The 23,118-nt window shown below is 44.8% G+C and overlaps 1 protein-coding gene across 4 annotated transcripts in view; it reads right to left on the bottom strand.

Annotated features, from left to right (window-relative positions):
• Positions 1 to 4,380: 4,380 nt before the first annotated feature.
• The window catches only part of DNAAF1 (dynein axonemal assembly factor 1), a 104,350-nt gene continuing 85,612 nt past the window's right edge, over positions 4,381 to 23,118 (bottom strand). For 3 of the 4 annotated variants that reach the window (XM_075940326.1, XM_075940325.1, XM_006117632.4), the window contains 3 exons: positions 15,711 to 15,779; positions 7,040 to 7,421; positions 4,381 to 5,551 (listed from right to left, as the gene is read on the bottom strand). In XM_075940326.1, coding sequence (XP_075796441.1) covers positions 5,448 to 5,551; positions 7,040 to 7,421; positions 15,711 to 15,779 — 555 coding nt within the window. In that variant the 3' untranslated portion in view covers positions 4,381 to 5,447. The remainder of the gene's footprint in view (positions 5,552 to 7,039; positions 7,422 to 15,710; positions 15,780 to 23,118) is intronic. The other variant, XM_075940327.1, reaches the window with a different exon arrangement.

A 23,118-nucleotide genomic window follows, 5' to 3' on the forward strand; every position in this document is an offset into this window, starting at 1 on the left:
CAGACTCCGGGCTTGGCATTAAATGTTGCAGTGTTTCACGTGCAGACAAGCCTCACCAGCCTTTGCTCAAGCATCTTTCCTTCCTGTTCCACGGCCTGCCCCAGGCACGAACTTCCTTTCTGTAGCTTCCCCATTTTCAGCCCTTAGGAATCACCTGGCTTCTTCCAGTTGATTCTAATAACATCTTGCCAGGACCACTTGTACACCTGTTGTGGCCAGACAGCCTGCCTCCATATCATCCATCTTATTTGCCTTCCTGAAGCATACAGGACAGAGATGGAGCAATAAAATCAGCATAGTCTATGCTGGCTCATCTGATCCTGAGAAGCTGAAACATAGATATGAGGAGAGATCAGGATATGTGAGACTGCCACCGGCTGGCACCTATGTTGATTCGAACACACACACAGTCCCTGAGAGGAATTTCCCACTGAGAAAACAATGTCCAGTACTTCAAAATTTAATCATCTCAAATCTCTCTTACAAGTGTAAATTAAGTTCACAACTCCCTTGTAAGAACTGGTCTCACAGCAGACAGACCAGCATCAATTGGCATTACAGATAAGAAAGAGAAATACGTGACCCCATGAGTATAAAAGATGGGCCCAGCATACACTCACTTTGAGTGTCATTCTACCCTCTACCTGCTGGTCGGGTTAGGTGTTTGACCTCCCGAGGATCTATGGGGACGCCCACCTCGTATTTTCGTCTTTCCTAGGAATTGAGGGACCGGCCCTGGCCTGACATGCTGGAGTCGAGAGGCACAGAAGGGGGTAAAAATGGTACCTGGATGTGGTCCTCTGTCTTAAGTGTACACATAGAAAGAGTAAGCTGTTACTTGGTACCATTATTTCTATTTTTTTTCTATCTTTATCTTCTTTGTAACCATTTTTAAGACCTATATTTCGCTAATAGTTAAGACATAGAACAATAGCCATTGCAACCATATGATTTATAAGCTTCCTCAATAAACCTGTAACTGTTTAAGCTTTAACCTGACTCCTTCAGTTGCTGTATCAGAACCAAGCACAATTTAAAAGAACTTCAGCCGGTCTAAAGGGACAGTTATAGGAAGAACTTGGGCGTTTGGATCTGTGTCACTCCCAGGTGACAGGATCCACTGGGGCATCTTTCAGTCTTTCCTCAAGGCTGCCCGCTGCGAAGGAATTATGAAATTCTAGCAGCTGAAATCTAAGATGTAATAAGCTCTTCCTATATAACGGGGCGTCTGTTGGCCTGTTGGCCACCCTCTGCGATGGGACCCCGGTCCTAGCAGTAAAGGCACGGACGTTAAACCTTTTCTCGGAAACATACACACACACACACTGCCCTGACTGTCGGCTGACACCTGTGTATCCTATGAGCAACTGTTCCAGGGGTGAAAGTAACTCAAGTTACAGGCACTGTTGTGTTGCAACCCCTGGGGGCTCAGGGCAGGGAGATGGGGGGTGCAATACAACAATACCTATAAGAAAAGTAAGTGTGAGGTGGAGTGTGTGAGGGGGGGGGCGGGGGAGGCTCAGCCTGTGTCTACACTGGTGCGATCTTGTGCAAAAGCGGATGCTCTTGCGCAAAAATTTGCTGCCTGTCTACACTGGCTGCATGTTCTTGAGCAAGTAAACTGACATTCTAATGTATGAAATCAGGGCTTCTTGTGCCAGAACGCTGATGCTCCCACTCTGGAATAAGCCCTTTTGCACGACTGTTCTTGCGCAAGAGGCCAGTGTAGACAGGCAACATGAATTTCTTGTGCAAGAAAGTCCTATGGTTAAAATGGCCATTAGAGCTTTCTTGCGCAAGAGAGCATCTGCACTGGCATGGATGCTCTTGCGCAAAAGCACATGGCAGTGTAGATGGTCTCTTCTGGAAGAGTTTTTGCACAAGAACAAGAAGCTGTCAGTGTAGATGTAGCCTCAGGGAAGGAGGCATGTGGGGAGCTAGGAGTTAGAGCAGGAGCTTGGGGGTGAGGAGCAGGGGCTGGGGATATGTGGGGGGTGCAGGAGTCAAGGTTGGGGGTATGAGGAAGGGCTCAGGGCAAGGGCTGGGACTACAGGGGGTGCAGGTCTGAATTGTGAGAGTTCGGTAAACAGCCAGCGCAGTCTCTGGGCAGTTCAGTATTGGGTGTATGAAGTTCTATTACTGTACAATCTGCTGAGGCTTCATATAGTAAAGTTATTGTCAAGGTTTCTTTTTATATAGTAGAATCTACCTTTACTATAGTATTTTTTCTATTCCTCCATTCCAGTAGCTGGTGGCCTTAACCTGGTGCAAGCGCCTCTACTTCATTTCCTGTAGGAAATGGCCTTCCAGGAAGTACTGCCACTCTGTGCAGACAGGAGTTAGCATCTGCGTCTCTCCTTTTCAGAAACAGTCAGAAACTTACTTTTCTTTTCATCCTGCAGATTCAAGGGGCTAAGGCAGCTGTTCTTGCCTGCAGTCATGAGCACTAGGTACTTATTTGCTTTAACAAATGGAAAATTTTCAAATATCCACAGGACTCCAGATGCTGAAGCTTTAAGAAAAACATCAGCTATGGCAATACATGTGCTGGCAACGCTGTTGTGTACAGTGTTACAAAGGTTAGAATGCAGGGACTAGTATGTAGAATGAACTGATACATGTATTTTGTGTGGGAATGGCTGGAGAGTTTGTAAGCCAGAGATAGCTTCACCCATACTCACACTTCCTTTTTTGTTGCATAATTTTTTGCTGTTTGAAGACTGTATGTTAGGGTTACCACGTTTGAACTTTCAACAAAGAGTACACCTCGTGCCTTCCAGTGCCTCTGCAGCAGCAGCTGCATGGCAGTGCCCCTGCAGAGATGGGATAGGAGATGAATGCTGAGAGAAGAATGCACTCCTCTGATCGTAATCTATCTAGCTTGAGCACCCATATTGTGGTGGTGAATAGGGAGGGTACGGTGCCGGAGACTGCTCCCTTGACAGGAGTGGGAAGGGACGTCTCTGAGCACTATTTATCCCCCTGAGTGCTCTGCAGTCTGAGTTTCTTTAAAAGCCCGTCTCGCTTGTCTGCAGGTTGAGAGCCTGTAGTGGGGAAGGTGCTGGAGAAGTCGCTGTGCTGAGTGGCGGCGCCGAGCCTTTGCAGAACTGCTTTACTAGCAGTTCCTCTTCCTTAGCCAGTGCCGCACGTGGAGGAGCCTGCTTCGGCGCTGGTGTTTGCCTGGGCGCTTTCCCCAGTGCGGAGAGTGATCCCAATATCACTGCTCGGTGTCGGGGTGGGTGATTCCAAGGCAGACCTCAGCATCACAGAGCTGGAGGCAGTTGGCACGTCTCCCCTGGTTATTCTGGGGGATGGATCAGGTGGCAAGGAACTGGCTAGAGAGACCCTGTTACTCTGATGTTCTTGAGGTTATGCAGATCTGTGCTTGGGGTTTTGTACACATTGCTCCTGTGCACTTTCTACGGGAGGCTGTAGCACCTTCTCCATGAGGGACATGTGGAGCCTAACCTCCTGGTCCCTCCTTGCTCTGGCAGACAGGTTTTTACAGTGCTTGCATTTTTGTGGGATGTGTGAATCCCCCAGACATCCGATACAGAAGCTATGCCCATCCAAAGCTGGAATGAGTTCACTGCAGCTTCTACATTTCTTAAACCCCTGCATTGTAGAGCTGTTGGCAGTTGGGGTTGAGGGGGCTCTTAGTTCAGCTGTCAGCACTCTCGTAGGTAGAGGGTTTTGAGATATTTTCTTTTTTTTTTTTAAGTGAAAGCAGCTGGGGCAGAGAGAAGCCACTGTGGCTGAAGTGGCTAGCGCTGAGGGAACAGCATGTTCTCCCCAGCTGTTTAGCCTCTCCCTTTGAAGTGGTAATAAAATAACACAATGATCTGTAATTGACTGAGGTAAAAAAGTTCTCAAGAAAGTAAGATATTACTGTGAGGAGACAAGTGCCTGAGGCGGCAGGAAAACTCTGTCTGCAAGGGAGGACAGTAGAAGAGGAACTGAGGGGAGAGGGCCTGGCTGCGCTCAACTGTCAAATTGCCCCCAGAACGAGAGGCTCACTGTGCACGAGCGGCCCGACTGCTAACTGCTATGAAAAAGTCTCTGATCTGTGGCTCTGGGGAAGACCCATCACCTACAGTGGAGCACCCACGGGGACATCACCCAAAGAAGAAATATTTTAATGTTTTAATATTTTTAAATTAAACTGAAAGTCTTAACTCTCGGGACTGAGACCTGTTCCATGTATAAACGTGTGAGGGGTGGGGAATGCATCTTCATCACAGTTCTTTGAGAAGTTAGATACAAATGGCCCTATCTCTGTATGCAGAAATGTACACCCGTAATTTGCATGCATGAACATAGCATTTCTTCACACTTTTTGCATATCATTATGAATATACTAGCTCACAGTATTAACATACCTTAATGAGAAGTGAACCAACTTTATTTTCAGTGAGTATGTTTGGTAAAGTATTTGCTGGAATATACATACATGGAAATTGTACAACTTTACAATGCATCACCTTAATAACAGGATTTCTTAGACCAAATAAAAATAAGTGTAACACATTAGGTTAAAGCTACAGAAATAAATGAAGTACTGAGTTATAAACATTTAACTTTCTTATTTTTAGAAAGATGTGAAATCTCAAGTAAACCTTTAAACCAGGGGTGGGCAAGATACGGCCCGCATGCTGGATCTGACCCACCAAACCATTTGATCTGGCCTGCTGCTGCCCTGCCACACCCCCATCCCCAGGACAATTGAGACCTGGGGGCGGGGGAGTGTGTGAAGGCATTCGCTGTTCAAAGCAACTGGTGGCTCCTTCCCTGCCAGGGGCACATGGTGCCTAGAGGTAGTCACCAGCTATTTTAAACAGCGAATGGTTTTGCACTCTTCCCTGCTCCTGGGTCTCGATTAGCCTCGGGGCAGGAGAGTACACAAAATCTCCTCCCACCTTAGGTGTGCAAGGTGGTTAGAGGGAACCACCAGCTTTTCAAAACTGCTGGTGGTTCCCTCTAGGCATCACACTCCCCTGGCAGGGCAGAGGTGGGTGAGGGGGGAGACTTCATGTGCTACCCCACTTCAGGCTTTGATTGGACTGGGGAGTGCACATTCTCCTTCTCCTGCCAGAGGCATGTGGCACCTAGAGAAAACCATCCCTTCCACCTGAAGCCCCACCCTTTCTGGGGGTGGAACCAGATATCCATGAGTCAACGTTCAATGTGGCACAGTTTTGTGTGGCATCATTCACAGAAACGTTGCACTTTAATATAGTGTTTCTAGGAGCTATACTGTTATGTTAGCCATGATTGGCTGGCTTCATGATAGACCACATAGTTCATATATTAAGGCAGTCATTTTATGAATGACGTCTCAAGAAGTGTAATTTCAGGTGTTTTACATAGCTATTCTGGGTATTTTGGGAGTAATCACAAATAGTGGGTAAGATGGTATATTCCACATTTAGTTCATTTTTATTCATCACTTAATCTAATCCATACTCAGTGTCTTTGTTGTCATCTTGTGGTTCATGAGAGGATCCTCCATTCTCTGCCAGGTCCTGCACCTTTTTATCCTCAGTGCTATTCTCTGTTAAAGGATTAAGGTAAGAGAAATTGTGATTAATCATCTTCAGTACTGGAAAAAGAAACAAATCCCAACTATTAAAACTGACTAAGAACATTTGTATGGAAATAATCACAGAATAATTTTTTATGTCTCAACCTGTAAGCAGGGCTGGATTAACTCTCCAGTGTGCCTGGGGCTATTAGATTTTGTGGGGTCCCTGTATAAAAGTCTCTTTCCTACGATCCCATAGTGGGAGGTGGAGGCTTGGGGCTTCCTCTAGGCTCTGGGTTGGGGCCAAAAATGAAGGGTTCAGCATGCAGAAGGAGGCTCCGAGCTGGGCAGAGGGTTGGGGTGCAGGAGGAGATGAGGACTCTGACTAAAGGTTTGGGCTCTGGGGTGGAGCTAGGGAGAGGGGCTTAGGCTGCTGGAGGGGGTTCAGGTGAAGGGATGGGGCAATGTTCCAGCTAATCTTTTCCATCCACGTGTTGAATAAATGTTTATGTGCACCACCAATAGAAATACAAAATCTAGATGTGGGCTCCCTGCTAATCAGTTGGGTGGCATTTGATTTGTCCTGGGCTGCCGCACAAATGCACAGCTTACAGCAAGGGTGGGTAATAATTTTAGCTGGGGGGCCATTTCAGAAATTTTTTAAATTTTCAGAAAGGCCTTGGATGGAAAGGGGGGGCCAGGACACCTATGCGCTTCCCTGCCCATAGACCCTGTTAGGCCTAAGGGTGGGGGAAGTGAATGAAATCTTTGCCCTGCCCCTCCTGAGAGAACCGCCAGCTGTTCTGAACACCTGATTGGCCTCTGGGTCAGGGGAGCATGCAAAGTCTGTCACTCCCTGCCCCCACTCTGCAAGGCGTGCGTGGTACTTAGAGTCAATCCTGGCAATTGACTCTAAGCTCCATGCACTGCTGGTTGGGGAGGAGATTTTGTGCAGGGTATTTGTGGGCTGGATCTGGGCTGCTCCCACTGGCCGGGAACCCCAACTAATGGGAGCTGCAGAGGCAGTGCCTGCAGGTGAGGCCAGCACATGGAGCTTCCTTGATAGCCAGAGTCAACGTTCAAGGAATGTCAGCATGAGGAGCCATCTCTCCCTCCCACCTATCAGGGCCACAGAGACATGCCAGCAGCAGACTTCTGGGAGTGGTGTGGGGCCACAGCATGCTGGCAGCTTGTCTGAGCCCTGTGCTGTACCACTGGACTTACAGTGGCTGGGAGATCTTTTTGCAGGGTCTCCCTTGGCTCAGGGCTCTGAGCTGCAGCCCGTAAAGTCTCTGCATCCAGTTCTGCATTAATCCTATTAGGGTCTCAGTGAGACACAAAATGGGAAGAAGAGAGCACTAGGAGATTTCCTCAGTTCCTTCTTCCTCCCAGTCCTAACTATCTTGGGATCAGTGATAATGGGAGAATCTTCTTTTTTCAAACAGCCACCATCTTTCTCCCATTTCCCTCTTGTTAATCTTTTTTTCTTTCTTTAAAATTCTATTAGAATAATCTTACCAGGACTGGAGGGTATAATGTGACCATCTTGGCTGTCTACTTCTTTTGGGGCTAGATCATCCACATTACTGTAGGCTGCTGGTGTCAGTATATCATCTATTGGTTCAGCAATAATCTCTTGTATCAATGGTTTCAGAGGGTTGACTTGTTTAACTTTGGCCTCTAAGTCTTTCTCTAGACTCCAATGCTCTGCTAAGCCTTCTACAAGGTGTCTTGTGGTTTCCCTTTGACAATCTTCAGGTATCTTACATATATTTGAAAATATGGCTGTTGGGATCTCTTCTGTTATTGAATTCCAAGATGAGACTTTGTTTTCTTTTGATGCAGAGTTCTTGTCATCACTCACTTCAGAAATGATTTCAATCTTTGGATGACATGCTTGCTATAAAGGTAGACAAGATAACTGAAAATAATCAGTTATTACAGAAAATGAAAGGATAGACAATTACAATCCAAAGGCAAACTTCTGCTCTCCTATCCATGTGACGATTCTCAGTTTTGATACCCTACTTCCCCACCATATATAGAACATGAACTTCACACTAGCAGTGCAAGTAACTTAAAATTTCTTACAGGCACTGTCTTATTGCAACCCAGGTCCCTGCCAGCTCTTTAAATAGCTCCCTGATGGCTTTTGCTTTAGCTCAGACAGCTCTTGCCGGAGCTGTGCACCAGGGCGCACACAGTTACTTTCACTTCTGCTTCACACAGAGATTAAGGAAAGCAGAAATATCCAGGTTTTCTGATGGAAAAGAGCTGAATTTTCACCTAATCAGATATCAGTCTTAAATGGGCATAGCATAAACTAATGATAATATTAAATAAACTAATCATTAAATTAAGGCAAATTTGATTAAGCAGTTTTTATTGTTGGTGGATCTGCAGCCTATAAAACTTTCTGATCATTTTAGTGAGTGGCATCTAGAAAGTACTACTAAGTTTTAAGAATGGGATTTGGATTTGGGTTTTTCAAGAATATAAATTCCTAGTGTATGCCTGGAGTCAGTCACCAAATGAATTATGAATTGAGGATGTTAAGAAGTGGGTAACTGACTAATAGTGTACTCCATACAGTTTGCATTGAGTACATGATTAGTTGATAAGGAGTTCCGCTGCGGCTCTGCAGTTTAAAGGGTTGTATTGTGTACACAATTGTACTGAGTATGTGACTAGCCAATAAGGGGTTCTGCTGGGTGTAGGCATCCTGGCTCCTCCTATGTTTAAACTGAAGTGGGGGTAGGTCCTAGAGCAGTAGCAAGTCAGGGCTGCTGAGTCTAGACCTACCCTGCTATGCCTCTGCCTCTCTTGCCACCCCCCAGCTTTTAAGCCAGCTCCCTCTAGCACTGGCTCCTGCATCCCTCCACCCCCCTTGCCAGCACCCCAGCGAATCAGCCTGCTCTAAGTCAGGTCTTTTGCACCAAAGATCAGCAGTCACATGATGTTGGGGCAGAGATGACATGGAAGAAGACCAGGGTATAGTTGGGGTTACCACTGCAGCAGGAGCATAGGATTTCCATTGGGGACTTTTGACCAGAGCTAGAATACTGCGGCAACCCCACGATAACGCTGTGAACTCTGATGGAAGTGGCTCTTTATTTGGGGCTTATGTGCCTGAATGGCAGTTTCATCTTGCTCTTGGCTTCTGCTCAAGTGGAGTCAGCATGCTGGTTGGCTTTCCCCATACCAGGGACAAGTGAGGGGGTATGTCTACACTACCCTCCTAGTTCGAACTAGGAGGGTAATGTAGGCATACCGCACTTGCAAATGAAGCCCGAGATTTGAATTTCCCAGGCTTCATTTGCATAAGCGCGGAGCCACCATTTTTAAAACCCCGCTGGTTCGAACCCTGTGCAGCACGGCTACACGGGGCACGAAGTAGGTAGTTCGAACTAGGCTTCCTAGTTACTGTGGGAGGTAGGTGCTCTAGAATGTCAGCAGCTCCTGCTTCTCTTCCTATGTGCCCTACAAGAACAGGTGATATGGGGTCAATACATTGTAGTTGGGGGCCCATAACGTAAGAAGATGAAGAAGTTACTCACCTTGTACAGTAATGATGGTTCTTAGAGATGTGTGTCCCTGTGGGTGCTCCACTCAGGTCTCGGTGCATCCTCTCTGGTTAGAGATGATTGGAGATTTTGCCTAGCAGTGCCTTCTCACGCTGCACAGTCGCTGTCTCGTGCTATTTTGTCTGTTAGGCGTGCACCTGATGCGAGCCTCCCTCTCTCCTTTTTCTACTGGAAATCCAATAAAGGACTCCAAGTAGAGGGGAGGAAGGAAGGGCAATGGAGCACCCACAGGGACACACATCTCAAAGAACCAACGTTACTGCACAGGGTGAGTAACTTCTTCTCCTTCAAGTGGTGTCCCTGTGGGTGCTCCACTCAGGTGACTAAGTAGTAGTACCTGCCATACAGCAGTGGGTGTTGGAGTCATTTATGTGAAGAAGCAAGGACTGTATCTGCGAGAGTGGTGGTAGGTATGGGTCCTTTCTGTAGGGCATAATGTTGTGCAAAAGTATGATGGGAAGACCAAGTCACTGCTCTCCAAATGTCCGCTAGAGGCACATTATGTAGGAAAGAAGTTGCTGTGCCCATCACATGTGTGGAGCGTGCCCTAATAATCTGTGGTGGCTCTTTTCCACAAAGCTGGTAAGCCATATATATGCAGCTTGCAATCCACTTGGAAATGCATTGCTCTGAGATGGCTGTTCCCTTGTGGTTTAAGGATAATTTCAAAAGAAGGTTTTTCTTTCAAAATAACTGCAGCTAGACAGAGTTTCTTTTTTCGAAATAGGGTATTTTGAAATAGCTCCCGGATGCGATTATGCAAACGAAGCACAGGAAATTCAAATCCACACTTCATTTGCAATTTCATTCGTCTGCATTTGCATTCCTCTCTTGAGAGAGGAATTCAGTGTAGACATACCCTATGAGATTTAGGTCCCAAAGTGGTACAGGCAGGCGTAAATTTGGACGCATTTTCCACAAGCCTGTTAAGAAGTGCTTCGTCATTGGGTGTGCAAAGCGTGAGAGATTGTTGACTGGTTCGTGGAAAGCTGTGATAGCAAAGAGATGGAGAGGCCTGTATCACTGAGATCCATCAAGTACTCTAATTTGATAGGTATGGGAGAGGTATTTGGTGGTAACTCCTGAAAGCATTTCCATTTGTTTTGGTAGGTGCATCTTGTGGAGGAACATCAACTATTTAGTAGGACCTGCTTAACTCTCTCTGAGTAGGTAAGTTCTTCATTTTGGAATCATGGAGAACCCATGCTGTGATTTTCAGGGTTTTGATGTTCAGGTGGTAAGTCTTGCCCCAGTGTTAGGAGAGCAAGTGGGGACTCATGGAATCGATTGACTTATTGATAGGTGATGTAAGTAAGGGAACAAAGGTTGTCTTGGCCAGTAGGGAGCTATCAGAATTACTGCGACCTGGTCAGAGCAGATCTTGTTGAGTTGGAGAATGAAGAAGGGGTACAGCAGGTGGACAATGAAGATGGAAGGGTAAGGAAGAAGAGAAGAGTGGCTAGTCCCATAGATAAAGGGGAAGCAGCTGCTTTTGCGGAAAAACTTGCCAGTCTAGACACAGCCGTACTGTAATAATAATAGGGCTCAGATTTTCCTAGACGTGACTGCTGATGAATTCCTTCATCAAGTAGTTGCTGAACCAACAAGGGGGGATGTCATTTATATCAAAATGGCCACCGCGATGTGTAAATGAAGCGAGATTATTTAAATTGACGCTTCATTTTGCTATGTCTAGTAAACTCATCTACATGGCTCTGTCAATGCAGCCATTTAGCTTAGACAAACCCATAATGTTTGGAATTGTTGCAGTGGGAAGTAGGCTTTGGCTATCTTTTGGGTAGGCTGTAGGGTAGATTTCTGGATATTTATAAGGAGGCCCAGATGGGAGAAGCAATCTCTGGTAGTGTTTGTCATGGTTATTGTTTGTTGACATATGGGCCCTTGATTGGACAGTCGTCATGGTAGGGGAAAATAGTGATGCTCTGCCTTCTGAGGAAGTCTGTGACCATGGCTAAAGTCTTAGAAAATACTCAAGAGGACAGACTAAAAAGAAGGACTCGATATTGGCAATGTTCTTGTCCTACCACGAACCTGAGAACTCCTGTAGGCAGGATGTATGGTTATATAAAAATATGCATCTTGAAGGTCAAAGGGCTAAGAACCAGTCCCCTTTGTTCAGTGCTGGTATAATAGTTGTAAGGGTCACCATTCTGAATTTGCTGTTGTGGACAATCTTGTTGAGCTTTCTGAGATCTAAAATTGGCCTCTAACTGCCAAGAAAACAGGTAGTTGTAAAACAGTTGGAATAGAACCCTCTTTCCTGATATTCTGTGGGAACTGGTTCTATTGCCCCTAGGCTGAGCAGCTTTTGTACCTCTGCTTCTAACAGGGGCTCGTGAGAGGGGTTCCTGAAGAGGGACGAGGAAGGAGGTTGGGTAGGGGGTATAGACAAAAAAGAGATTGTGTAGCCCCATTTGATGATTTTGATAACCCATTTGTCCATAGGAATAAAAGCCCATTGTTGGTAAAAGGATCTCAGATGGTGATGGAAAGTTGTCTGGGGATACACTGGATCATTGGGGTGGTCACTCAGACCCCTGATCAAAATTTCAAATCTGCTGTTTGTTTGAAGTGGGTTGAGTATTAGAGGACTGGTTGTGTTGAGCTCTCCTTCTATTGGGATGTTGCTTGGGCCTGTTGTCATATGGCCTCTGCTGTTGCCTGTGATAGTTCAAGTCTGTTGGTCTTTAGTATGGGGCATATCTGCGTCTGGTTGGTGGGCGGGATAGAGGATGGTATCTGCCAGAATACATATGATGGCTCCATGGTAGCCTCATTGATAGGTAATGCGATCTTGGAAGATATAGCCAGCTGGAGTATTTTGAGTAGTTTGTATTGTTTCTCTTGTACTACTTGTAGTGGAATGCCCTGAGACTGAGCCACTCATTTGAATAATTATTGGAATTGTTTCAGGTCATCTGCTGGTGGAAAAAATGATTCTTGAAAAACTGCCTCGTCTGGAGAAGCTGAAGACTGCTGGACCTGTGAAGAGCTCTCTGAATCAGATTGAGGTAAGTTCTCATCATCATGTGCTGGATCTGCCTGGGTTATTACTGAAGGAGGGGGATAAGAAGGTGATGAATGTACTGTGGTAGCCGGAGATCGTGTAGCTGTATGCACTGGTGTAGAGGCTTGTGTATTTCATAAGCGGTGGCAATGGGAGGAGTGGGGATGATATGGTGCCATGGCTACAAGAGAGGCCACTGAGGTTGAAATTGTTGCAGTGGATATGGCCATGGGTGGTTAAACTATGGAAATTGTGGGGGTGTTGAAAGGGATGGTGCTGAGTGGAGTACCATGAAGCCACCGATCCCATTGGAGATGAGTGACAAAAATCTACTCTAATGCCCACTGCTATGTTCAGTTTGTGGTGATAATGGTGTTGGGGGGTAAGAAAAAAATTCTGCACTTTGTCTATATGAGCTAGAGCAAGGGTGGGAAATATTTTTTTACGGGGGGCCACTCCAAGAATTTGGAAAGGAGTCGAGGGCCACACTCTTTCATGATATTAATGGAGGAGATCCAGGGTCTGGGATGGTGGCTGGGTGTAGAGGGGAGCTTGTGGTAAGGGACTGGGGTGCAGGAGGGAGACTGGAGTCTGGGAGGAAGTTTGGGTGAAGGAAGCAGTTGTGACGTAGGGCAGGGGACTAGAATGCAGGCTTTTGGAATGTGACCTAATGTAGAAGGGGACTGTGATCTGGGGCAGGCGACTGGGGTAACAGATCTAGGAGGGGGTACGGCTGCAAGAAGGGGACAGAAGGTTTGGGTATGTTGAGTGGGGGGAAGAGGACTGGGGCAGAGAGGGGCTGGGGTGCAAAAAGCAGGCTGTGGCCAGACTTACCAGCCAGCAGCCAAACCAGCCTGCTTGTCTGCAGAGCTAAGGCTTGCAGAGCTTAAAATGTTTCCCAGACAGCCAGCCTGCCTGTTTGCCTGACCATGTGCTTCAGTGAATAACTGAGCCGAGGAGAGAAGGATGGTTCTGCTTGGCTGCCTGTTATTCAAACAAGCAGCTTCCCATTGGCCAGTTTCTAGCTAGAAACAAGCCAATGGGATTGCGCGGGGGGTAGGGTGGTTCTTGAAACTTCTCCCCTCTCCTCCAGTTTTGAAACAGAAAGGAAGCCCGGCAGCCGCTCCCCGCTGCCTTCCTGGGCCAGATCCAGTGGCTTGGTGAGCTGCATCTGGCACGTAGGCCACATTTTGCCAAGGCCTGCCCTAGCCTCTGTTTGTCAGGGGCAAGAAATAGATGTCAGGAGAGGGATCACTTGATGATAACCTGTTCTGTTCACTCCCTCTGGGGCACCTGGCATTGGCCACCATTAGAAGACAGAATACTGAGCCAGATGGACCTTTGGTCTAACCCAGTATGGCTGTTCTTATGTTCTTAAGGAACCATTTACCTATTCTAATCTCACCTACAGGAATGGGGATAAGTTTGGGCTGATAACTGCCATTTTGATTTATATGGATGGAGAGCTTTTAGGCTGAATACAAATTGGCCAGCCCTTTATTCTTTGCAGGAGAGAAAATTGGGGAGTGGGCCTAATCCTACAATTCTGTTTACAGAAGGAGGAGATGATACCAGGATGGTAAATGACACACGTGTCTAGTTACATAATGGGCTGATTTCATGGTAGTTCCCCCACCCCTTTTATTTTATTTTATTTTATTTTATTTTATTTTATTTTATTGTAAGCTGTTAGACCCAGTAAGTACAGTGTAAATAAGTCTTATTCCCCAGGACTACCTGTATAAATGTGTCTGAGTCTTTCTGAATATTTCCACAGGATTGCACTATTCTAACAGTTTAAAGTGAAGTGCAAGTTGACCAAATAGTAGATCTGGTCAAGTATTTGCATACAGTATATCAGAAAAAATTGTTAATTGAGCACTAAAGCATCAACAAATAAATTATTTCTACTTTTCTAGATTCATGTCCAGAGGGGAAGAATAATCACATGGCTTTTTCTGTTGCAGGTAAATCAAAGGACCTTTAAGATTTCATATAAAGAAGACTTCTGTCTGATGCAAAGGGTGACTAAAAGTTCTGGAAAAATTTCTGAAAGTGCTTCTATTTTTGCCATATGCTAGGTACACATATACTGGGAGGTGACTAGCGATGAGAAATATTTTCTTAGGTAGCTTTCCAATTTTAATGTATCCAGTTATACAACTGGATTATATAATTTATCCAATAAGGCTAGTACTAATAGTTTCTGCATAATACCACTTCAGAAAAATACCACTTTGTATCATTTAAATGTAATTCTGTAACAATCGACATTCATAGTCACCACTGTGCTTCACATTTGCTTATTTTGAATCTCATTGGCAAAAACAGGTTTAAAACTAACTGCAGGCTCCTACAGCAGAGCAGAATAAGACTATATCTTAGGGCTGTTAGCAGCATTGGACCTATGAAACCCAATTAAGCAATTCTTATTTTATTTAGTAGAGGGAAGCTTGTTAATCATTTTGATTCATTACAGTAAATTTATATCAGTATTTTATTTTTCTTTTTTTAAAAGTAAAATATACTCTTAAGAGGACCATTTTATTTAGATTTCACAGTACTTTTTGGGGGTCACAGTGTGATTATGTGGCAATTCAAAATGAAAGCTAACATGCAACTCATTATTTTAACATATAGAGAATGTGCCAGTAAATTCTGCCCACTACACTTTTATAAATTAAAAAACGATTCCATCTCTCAACCAGCAATGCATAATTTGTAGTTTATTGAATACTGTGGCAGAGTTCTGGCGACACCTGTGGGTCCTGTGCTTCTGGTGGACAGTGTTCAGCCTCAGAGGCTTGCTGTGACCCTCCACACAGCCTCTTCTTTTTTTTGTTTTTTAGAGGCAAAGGTCACAGTCTACTGAGCCATACTCATCATATGCTAGTCCAAAGTATGGAGTGAAACTTCTTTAAAGTCCTGGTCTCCCTATCCAGAGACAGACTCTGTTGTGGCATGGGAAGTGGGATGGGAGGGTTGGGGGAACCGGGCCCACCCACTACTCCAAGTTCTGGCCCAGGGACCCGGGGGCAGTAATAACAGACAGGTTTGTTCTACTCCTAGTTTGGCAACTACTTCTCTGGGCCTCTTCCCCAAACGATCCCTCCCGGTACCTTTCCTGGTACTTGAGCAGCCTATCCACAGAACTCTACCTTATTTGCAGTTCCCAGCTCTCACTAAGACACGTCTCACTCTCAAATCTTTAGCTCCTTTCCTCCATCTCACGCACCCCTGAACTAAAAGAAAAGGAGCCCTTTTAAACCAGTTTCAACTGATTCTTGATTGACCCCAGCTGTTCTGATTAACTTGACTCCACTGGTTCTGGAAGGCTTCTAATTGGCTCCAGGTGTTCCATCTGGCCAGACTGATTCTGAAAAGTTCCCGGTAGTTCTAGGCCAGCCCATTCCAGTTTACCCAGGGAACAGAAACCTACTTCATCTAGGGCTAACATACCTCTCTTTGAGTACTCTCTGGTAACCATCTGGTTTAACCTATCATAACATATTTTTATGCTTTGGTAAACAGGAATAAAAGAGCACCAACATATAAGAATAATTAATAACAAGCTTACCTTTCTGATTGAGTTTTCCTCTCCTGGTGAGAATTCACTAATATCTATGTCTTCTAAGTCAGGCAGTTCCTGAAGAAGTAATGAAGTGATAATGAAGTGATAGGGAATAGCAAGCATGGGTTTGTGAAGAACAAGTCATGCCAAACTAATCTGATAGCTTTCTTTGATAGGATAACGAGCCTTGTGGATAAGGGAGAAGCGGTGGATGTCATATACTTAGACTTTAGTAAGGCATTTGATACGGTCTCGCGTGATATTCTTATTGATAAACTAGGCAAATATAACTTAGATAAGGCCACAATAAGGTGGGTGCATAATTGGCTGGATAACCGTAGTCAGAGAGTTGTTGTTAACGGTGCTAAATCCTGCTGGAAAGGGATAACAAGTGGAGTTCTGCGAGGGTCTGTTTTGGGACCCATACTGTTCAATATTTTTATCAATGATGTAGATATTGGGATAGAGAGTACGCTTATTAAGTTTGCAGATGATACCAAACTGGGTGGGGTTGCAACTTCTTTGGAGGATAGGGACATAATTCAAAATGACCTTAGCAAGTTAGAGAAATGGTCAGAGGTAAACAGGATGAAGTTTAATAAAGAGAAATGTAAAGTGCTCCACTTAGGAAGGAACAATCAGTTCCATACATACAAGATGGGAAGCGACTGTCTAGGAAGGAGCATGGCGGAAAGAGATCTAGGGGTCATAGTGGACCACAAGTTGAATATGAGTCAACAGTGTGATGCTGCTGCCAAAAAAGCAAATATGAGTCTAGGTTGTATCAACAGGTGTGTTGTAAGCAAAACTCGTGAAGTCATTCTGCCGCTCTACTCTGCACTAGTTAGACCTCAGCTGGAGTACTGTGTCCAGTTCTGGGCGCCACATTTCAAGAAAGATATGGAGAAATTGTAAAGGGTACAGAGAAGAGCGACAAGAATGATTAAAGGTCTAGAGAACATGACCTATGAAGCCAGGCTTCATGAACTGGGCTTGTTTAGTTTGGAAAAAAGAAGATTAAGGGGGGACATGATAGCGGTTTTCAAATATCTAAAAGGGTGTCACAAGGAGGAAGGAGAAAATTTGTTCCTCTTGTTTACTGAGGACAGGACAAGGAGTAATGGGCTTAAAGTGCAGCAAGGGAGGTTTAGATTGGACATTAGGAAAAAATTCCTAACTGTCAGGGTGGTCAAATATTGGAATAAATTGCCAAGGGAGGTGGTGGAATCTCCCTCTCTGGAGATATTTAAGAACAGGTTAGATAGACATCTGTCAGGGATGGTGTAGACGGAGCTTGGTCCTGCCTTGAGGGCAGGGGGCTGGACTCGATGACCTCTTGAGGTCCCTTCCAGTCCTATGATTCTATGATTCTATAAAATAGTTTATCAATGGTAAAGTCAGTTTCTAAGCTCCTAAATATCAAAACATCATTTTAAACCTGAGCTCTAAAGCAAACTTCTAAAATTGAAACTCTAATTAGAAGTCTCCACAATTATGTTGCCCCCATTCCAAAACAGTAGCCTTGTCTTCTGAATGCATGCCTAATATGGAAAAGAATTTCTGCCTCCAAAATCAGGATAACAATAGTTTTAGAGCATCAAATCCTCTGTTACCAGCAGTGCAGAGGTGAGCAAATGAAGGCAAAAAGGACAGCTCTGAGAAGAGTATAAAGAAGCAGTATTTACTCCTGGATGTCAGAAACCCATCTGCATGTCTACTGTTAGGTGGGGGATTTCTGGAGGCATAGGCTGATTTGAGGGTGTGCAGGGAGCATCTGCACTGCATATATGATACACAAACCCAAGAGATTTCTAGATGGAAATGTTAATGATGCTTCCTACTTTCCTTTTGTGGCATCTATTCCTCCCCAAGGTGGTCATCTACAACTATAGCAGGGAAATGTAATAGCAGCATGGCTTCCAGATAAGTTCTGTGAGGAAGGGATGGGAGATGGGAGTGAGGGAAGTGTAGCTTCTTGTTTATTTGAATGATTGGCATATATTTTTGCACACAAACTTAGGGTTATATTCAGGGCTCGCCGAACTGCGGCGAGCCCCGCTTGCCAGCTGCACTGTCTGGTAATCTGCTCATGTGCAGATTGCCGGAACCCGGCTCTCCGGGTTGCAATCTACTCGCCACGGGTGAGTAGATTGCATTATTTGTTGAGCCCTGGTTATATTGTATAGAATCATATAATGATCCTATAGGCTATGTTTACACTGCCAATTTTTGTAGCAGGAAATATGCTAATGAGTCCCTCATTAGCATATGTTGCAATCTTGTTAGCATGTTTCCTGCCATTTCTTTTTGCGCAAGGAGTTTTTGCTAATATGCTAATGAGATCGCAACTTATGCTAATGAGACCCTCATTAGCATATTTTCTGCCGCAAAAATGGGCAGTGTAGACGTAACCATATATATTGAAAACAGTCTAACTCATTATATAGGATCATTTTTGGAATATTATAAATATTTTCAACTCTAATTTTTTTAAATAGTCAATGGAGAGAGATTAAATAAAACTGTGCTCCCTAAGGATGTGGGTTACTAGTTAGCTGCCCATTAACTAATATTGATTAGTTATTTCATACTCATTTGTGAATGTCACTTGTTCTTTTATTGCAATACTATATAAACAGGAATTTATTTGTATAATGTCAGAGCATTTTTCTTTTCTGCTGTTGCATAAATTATACAATACTGATTTTTGTCTGTCCCCTCTCCTGATGATGCTCTACACCCTGTGCAGCTAAATTCAGAAAACAGGCATTAATGTAAAGGTCTTTAATATGTATATCCATGACTCATCGACCTGAAAAAGTAATAGTAATGCAAGTGCTCTCAAATGATTTATCATCCAGCCCTTCTTTTGTCGAAGAAAATAAACTAAGGCCATGTCTACGCTATGAAATAAGGTTGAATTTATTAAGATAGCAGGTATGGCAAGAGACAGGCTGGGGCTCAAGCCTGCAGGGGGAAGAAGGGACCAGACATGCCCATGTGGTGCCTGTGTGTTCAGCACCCCATTTGCTGGGAGAATGCAACTTCCCCTTCCCTCAAGAGCATGTGGGTGGGAGGAAGGAGAAGGGTGGAGGGAGGAGGTCCAGGAGTGGCAGCAAGGTAAAGTAGAGCTGGGGCTCACACGGTGCCTGTGTGTTCAGCACTACGTGTTTTCCAGGAGAAACAAAAAACAGGACTGTGTAGCACTTTAAAGACTAACAAGATGGTTTAATAGGTGATGAGCTTTCGTGGGTCAGACCCACTTCCTTAGATCAAATAGTGGAAGAAAATTGTCACAACCATATATACCAAAGGATGCAATTAAAAAAAAAATGAACACATGAAAAGGACAAATCAAATTTCAAAACAGAAGGGGGATGGAGGGGTTCCTTAATTTCTTGGATAGTGTGAGGTAGAGTCTTTCACTGTAGTCAGTATAGTATGTTGATCTTAATGGATTGTTCACTTTCAGTCCTTTGGGTACGATGTCCATCTTCTTGCACTTGGATAGAAAGATGATGTCTGTCTGTATCTGTGCAAGTTTTTTCATATGGTTGATGGATTTCCATTCCAAACGGCTAAATGTAGTGCCTTGCATGTAGAATAGTGGTAGAAATGTAGCTGTGTTAGTCTGGTGCAGCTGAAACAAAAATTTGACCTGAGGAAGTGGGTCTGGCCCATGAAAGCTCATCACCTATTAAACCATCTTGTTAGTCTTTAAAGTGCTACACAGTCCTGTTTTTTGTTTCAGCTGCACCAGACTAACACGGCTACATTTCTACCACTTTTCCAAGAGAGTGCAACTTTACCTTCTCATAGAAGCATGCAGGCAGAAAGAGGGAGGGGGGTCAGACTTGGTGGCACGACAAGGCAGGGCAGGGGCTCATACTCTGCCCATGTGTTTGGCACCCCTAGTTTGCTGTGAGAGTGCAAATTTTCAGTCCCACAGGAGCATGTGGGATGGAATGAGGAAGGGATCCAGGTGTGGTGGCAGGAGCTCATGCAGTGTCTGTGCATTCAGCACCCTCCATTTGCTGGGAGAGTGCAATTTTCCCTTCCCGCAGGAGGATGCATGCAGGGGCAGAGGTAGAGGGTGTAAGTGGCAGGGCAAGAGCTCATTAGCTGCTTCATTGGGGATGAGCAAATAGAGGTTTACTGCAGTTTGCCATGCACGATATCAGTCTTCTCTGAATCACACAGTGTGATAAGGAGCAGATTCTGACTGAATGTGGCCAGAAACCTGGCCTTATGCTGCAATGCTTTGTGTTGCAATGACACCAGACCACACACTGCTGGCTTAGTGTGGAAAGGTGTCCTACTTCAGAGGACAGAATACAGCAGGCCTCCCAATAAACCTTGTGAGAAGGATGAAAGAGTTTGTTTATGAGAGCTTTACAGAGATGTGAAGGGATGATTCCAACTCCGTCTCCAGACATTTTAAGCTATTTTGGGGAGCCCCTGCAGTTTAGGTGCTGGAGCCATCACAGATCACACCTAATTGCCTTAATCTACTTGCAGCATAATAAAAACTATGAACTCACCAGAAGTGTCCTCCCCAGGCTCAATGTTCAAATGTGAGACATCCTGGAAGTAGGGGATCCTCTCCAAAGTTATAAAGAGGTTCTGGCTGTTGTAACATCAGTTGCCCCACTCACCTGCCGACCACTCTCCTCCTCCTCTTTTCCCTCATCCATACTGTCTTCCGTGCTGCTGCCTGAGGCTACCAGAGGAGTGTCTTGGGAAGAATCCATGGATTGATTTGGGTAAGTAGTCAGGTCCCCTATTAAGATCACATGAAGTTGCTAATGAGATCGCAACTTATGCTCATGAGTCCCTCCGCCATCCTGACATCGAGCTGTTGATCACTACCTGCTGGGCCCGGCCTTCTAGGCAGCTTTCTATCCATCTTACCGTCCATTTATCCAAATCCACACTCCCTTAACTTGCTGGCAAGAATATTGTGGGAGACCGTATCAAAAGCCTTGCTAACGTCAAGGTATATCACTTCCACTGACTTTCCCATGTCTACAGAGCCAGTTACCTCATCATAGAAGATAATTAGATTGGTCAGGCACGACTTGCCCTTCATGAATCCATCCTGACTATTCCTGATCACTTTCCTCTCTTCCAAGTGCCTCAAAATGGATTCCTTAAGGTTCCCTTCCATGATTTTTCCGAGGAACCGAGGTAAGACTGACCTGCCTATAGTTCTCTGGATTGTCCTTCTCCCCTTTTTTGAAGATAGGCACTACATTTGCCTTTTTCCAATCATCCAGGATCTCTCCCGATCTCCATGACTTTTCAAAGATAATGGCCAAAGTCTCCTCAATGACATTTCCTAACTCCCTCAGTACTCTTGTATGCATTAAGTCCGGACCCATTGATTTGTGTACGTTTAGCTTTTCTAAATAGTTCCTAACCTGTTCTTTATCCACCAAGGGCTGTCCATCTTCATCCCATCCGTCACTTAGCACATTAGTCCGGGAGCCTACCTTGTCCGTGAAGACAGAGGCAAAGAAAGCACTGAGTACTTCAGCTTTCCCCACATCATCTGTCACTAGGTTACCTCCTTCATCCAGTAGGGGCCCCACACCCTCTCTGATCACCTTCTTCTTGTTAACATTCCTGTAGAAACCTTTCTTGTTATACTTCACATCCCTTGCTAGCTGCAATTCCAATTGCACTTTTGCCTTCCTGATAACTCCCCAGCATTCTTGTCCTATACATTTATATCCCTCCCTGGTCATTTGTCCAAGTTTCCACTTTTGGTAAGTTTCCTTTTTGTGCTTAAGTTCACCAAGGATTTCCCCTGTGAGCCTGGATTTCTACCATGTTTGCCTCTCTTGCTACGCATCGGGATGGTTTCTTTCTGTGACTTCAATAAGGCTTCTTTAAAATACTGCCAGCTCTCTTGGACTCCTTTCCCCTTCATGTTAGCATCCCAGGGGATTCTGCCCATCAGGTCTCTGAGGGAGTCCAAATCTTCTTTTCTGAAGTCCAAAGTGTGTATTTTACTACTCTCTTTTCTTCATTTGGTCAGGATCCTGAAATCTACCATCTCATGATCACTGCTTCCCAGGTTGTCACCCACCTCTACTTCCCCTATTAGTTCCTCCCTGTTTGTGAGCAGAAGCTCAAGCTGCGCACGGCCCCTGGTTGGATCCTTCAGCCCTTGTACCAAGAAGTTATCCCCAACATTCTGTAGCTAGACGTGAACCCCTATTTTAACATCCATCTTTGTCTGCTTGAAACCATGCAGGGCACATAAGAGCAGGAAAACAGCATATTCTTTGAAAACCTTGGAGCAGGAGGTTTAGATATGCTGGCTCAGTGACCGTGACCAACTATAAGCAGAGAAAGTAGGGTGGTCAAACTAATTGTTGACCAAGAGGCTGTACATCGTGCCCTTGACTTAACCCATATTGATACGAACACATAACCGTCCGCGGGGGGAGGAATCTCCCGTCCAACAAGAACATCCGGTAGTCCTAATTTAGCTATCTTCCTCTCTTACAAGTGTAAATTAACTTGAAACTTGCTTGTAAGAACTGGCGCCACAAAACGGACCAGTAAAATTTGGCTTCTTAAGATAAGAAAGAGAATACGGGCCCCCAGGGATATAAAGATGGGTACAGCAGCACACTTGCTTTGTGTGTCAATCTACCATCTATCTGCTGGTCGGGTTTGGTGTTTGACCTCCCGAGGTTCCAGAAGGGACGCCCACCTCGTATTCGTCTTTCCGAGGAATTGAGAGACTGGCCCTGGCCTGACACGCTGGAGTCGAGAGGCACAGAAGGGGATAAAAATTGTACCTGGATGTGGTCCTTTGTTTAAGTATATATACATAGTGTTAGAGCTCTTTAAAGATTAAGCTGTCATTTGGTACCATTATTTCTATTTTCTATCTTTACCTTTTTTCCTGTAACCATTTTAAGATCTATATTTTGCTAATAATTATGAAATAGAGCAATAGCCATTGTAACCATATGATTTATAAGTTCCTTTAATAAACCTATAACTGTTTAAGTTTTAACCTGACTCCTTCAGTTGCTGTAATAGAACCAAGCACAATTTAAAAGAACTTCAGCCGGTCATAAAGAGACAGACATAGGGAGAGCTTGGGTGACAAGATCCATTGGGGCACCTTTCCAGCCTTTCCCAGGCTGCCCGCTGCGAAGGAACTTTGTGTTCTAGCAGTTAAAATCTAAGGTGTAATAAGCTCTTCCTATATAACGGGGCGTCTGTTGGCCTGCTGGCCACCCTCTGCGACGGGACCCCGGTTCTAGCAGTAAAGACACGGACGTTAAACCTTTTCTCGGAAACACACACACACACACTGCCCTGACCGTCGGCTGACACATTCTCCAAAAACTTCCTGGATTGCCTGTGTACTGCTGTATTGGTTTCCCAACAC

Source organism: Pelodiscus sinensis, chromosome 12 (assembly GCF_049634645.1).
Source record: "Pelodiscus sinensis isolate JC-2024 chromosome 12, ASM4963464v1, whole genome shotgun sequence".
Taxonomy (NCBI): Eukaryota; Metazoa; Chordata; order Testudines; family Trionychidae; genus Pelodiscus; species Pelodiscus sinensis.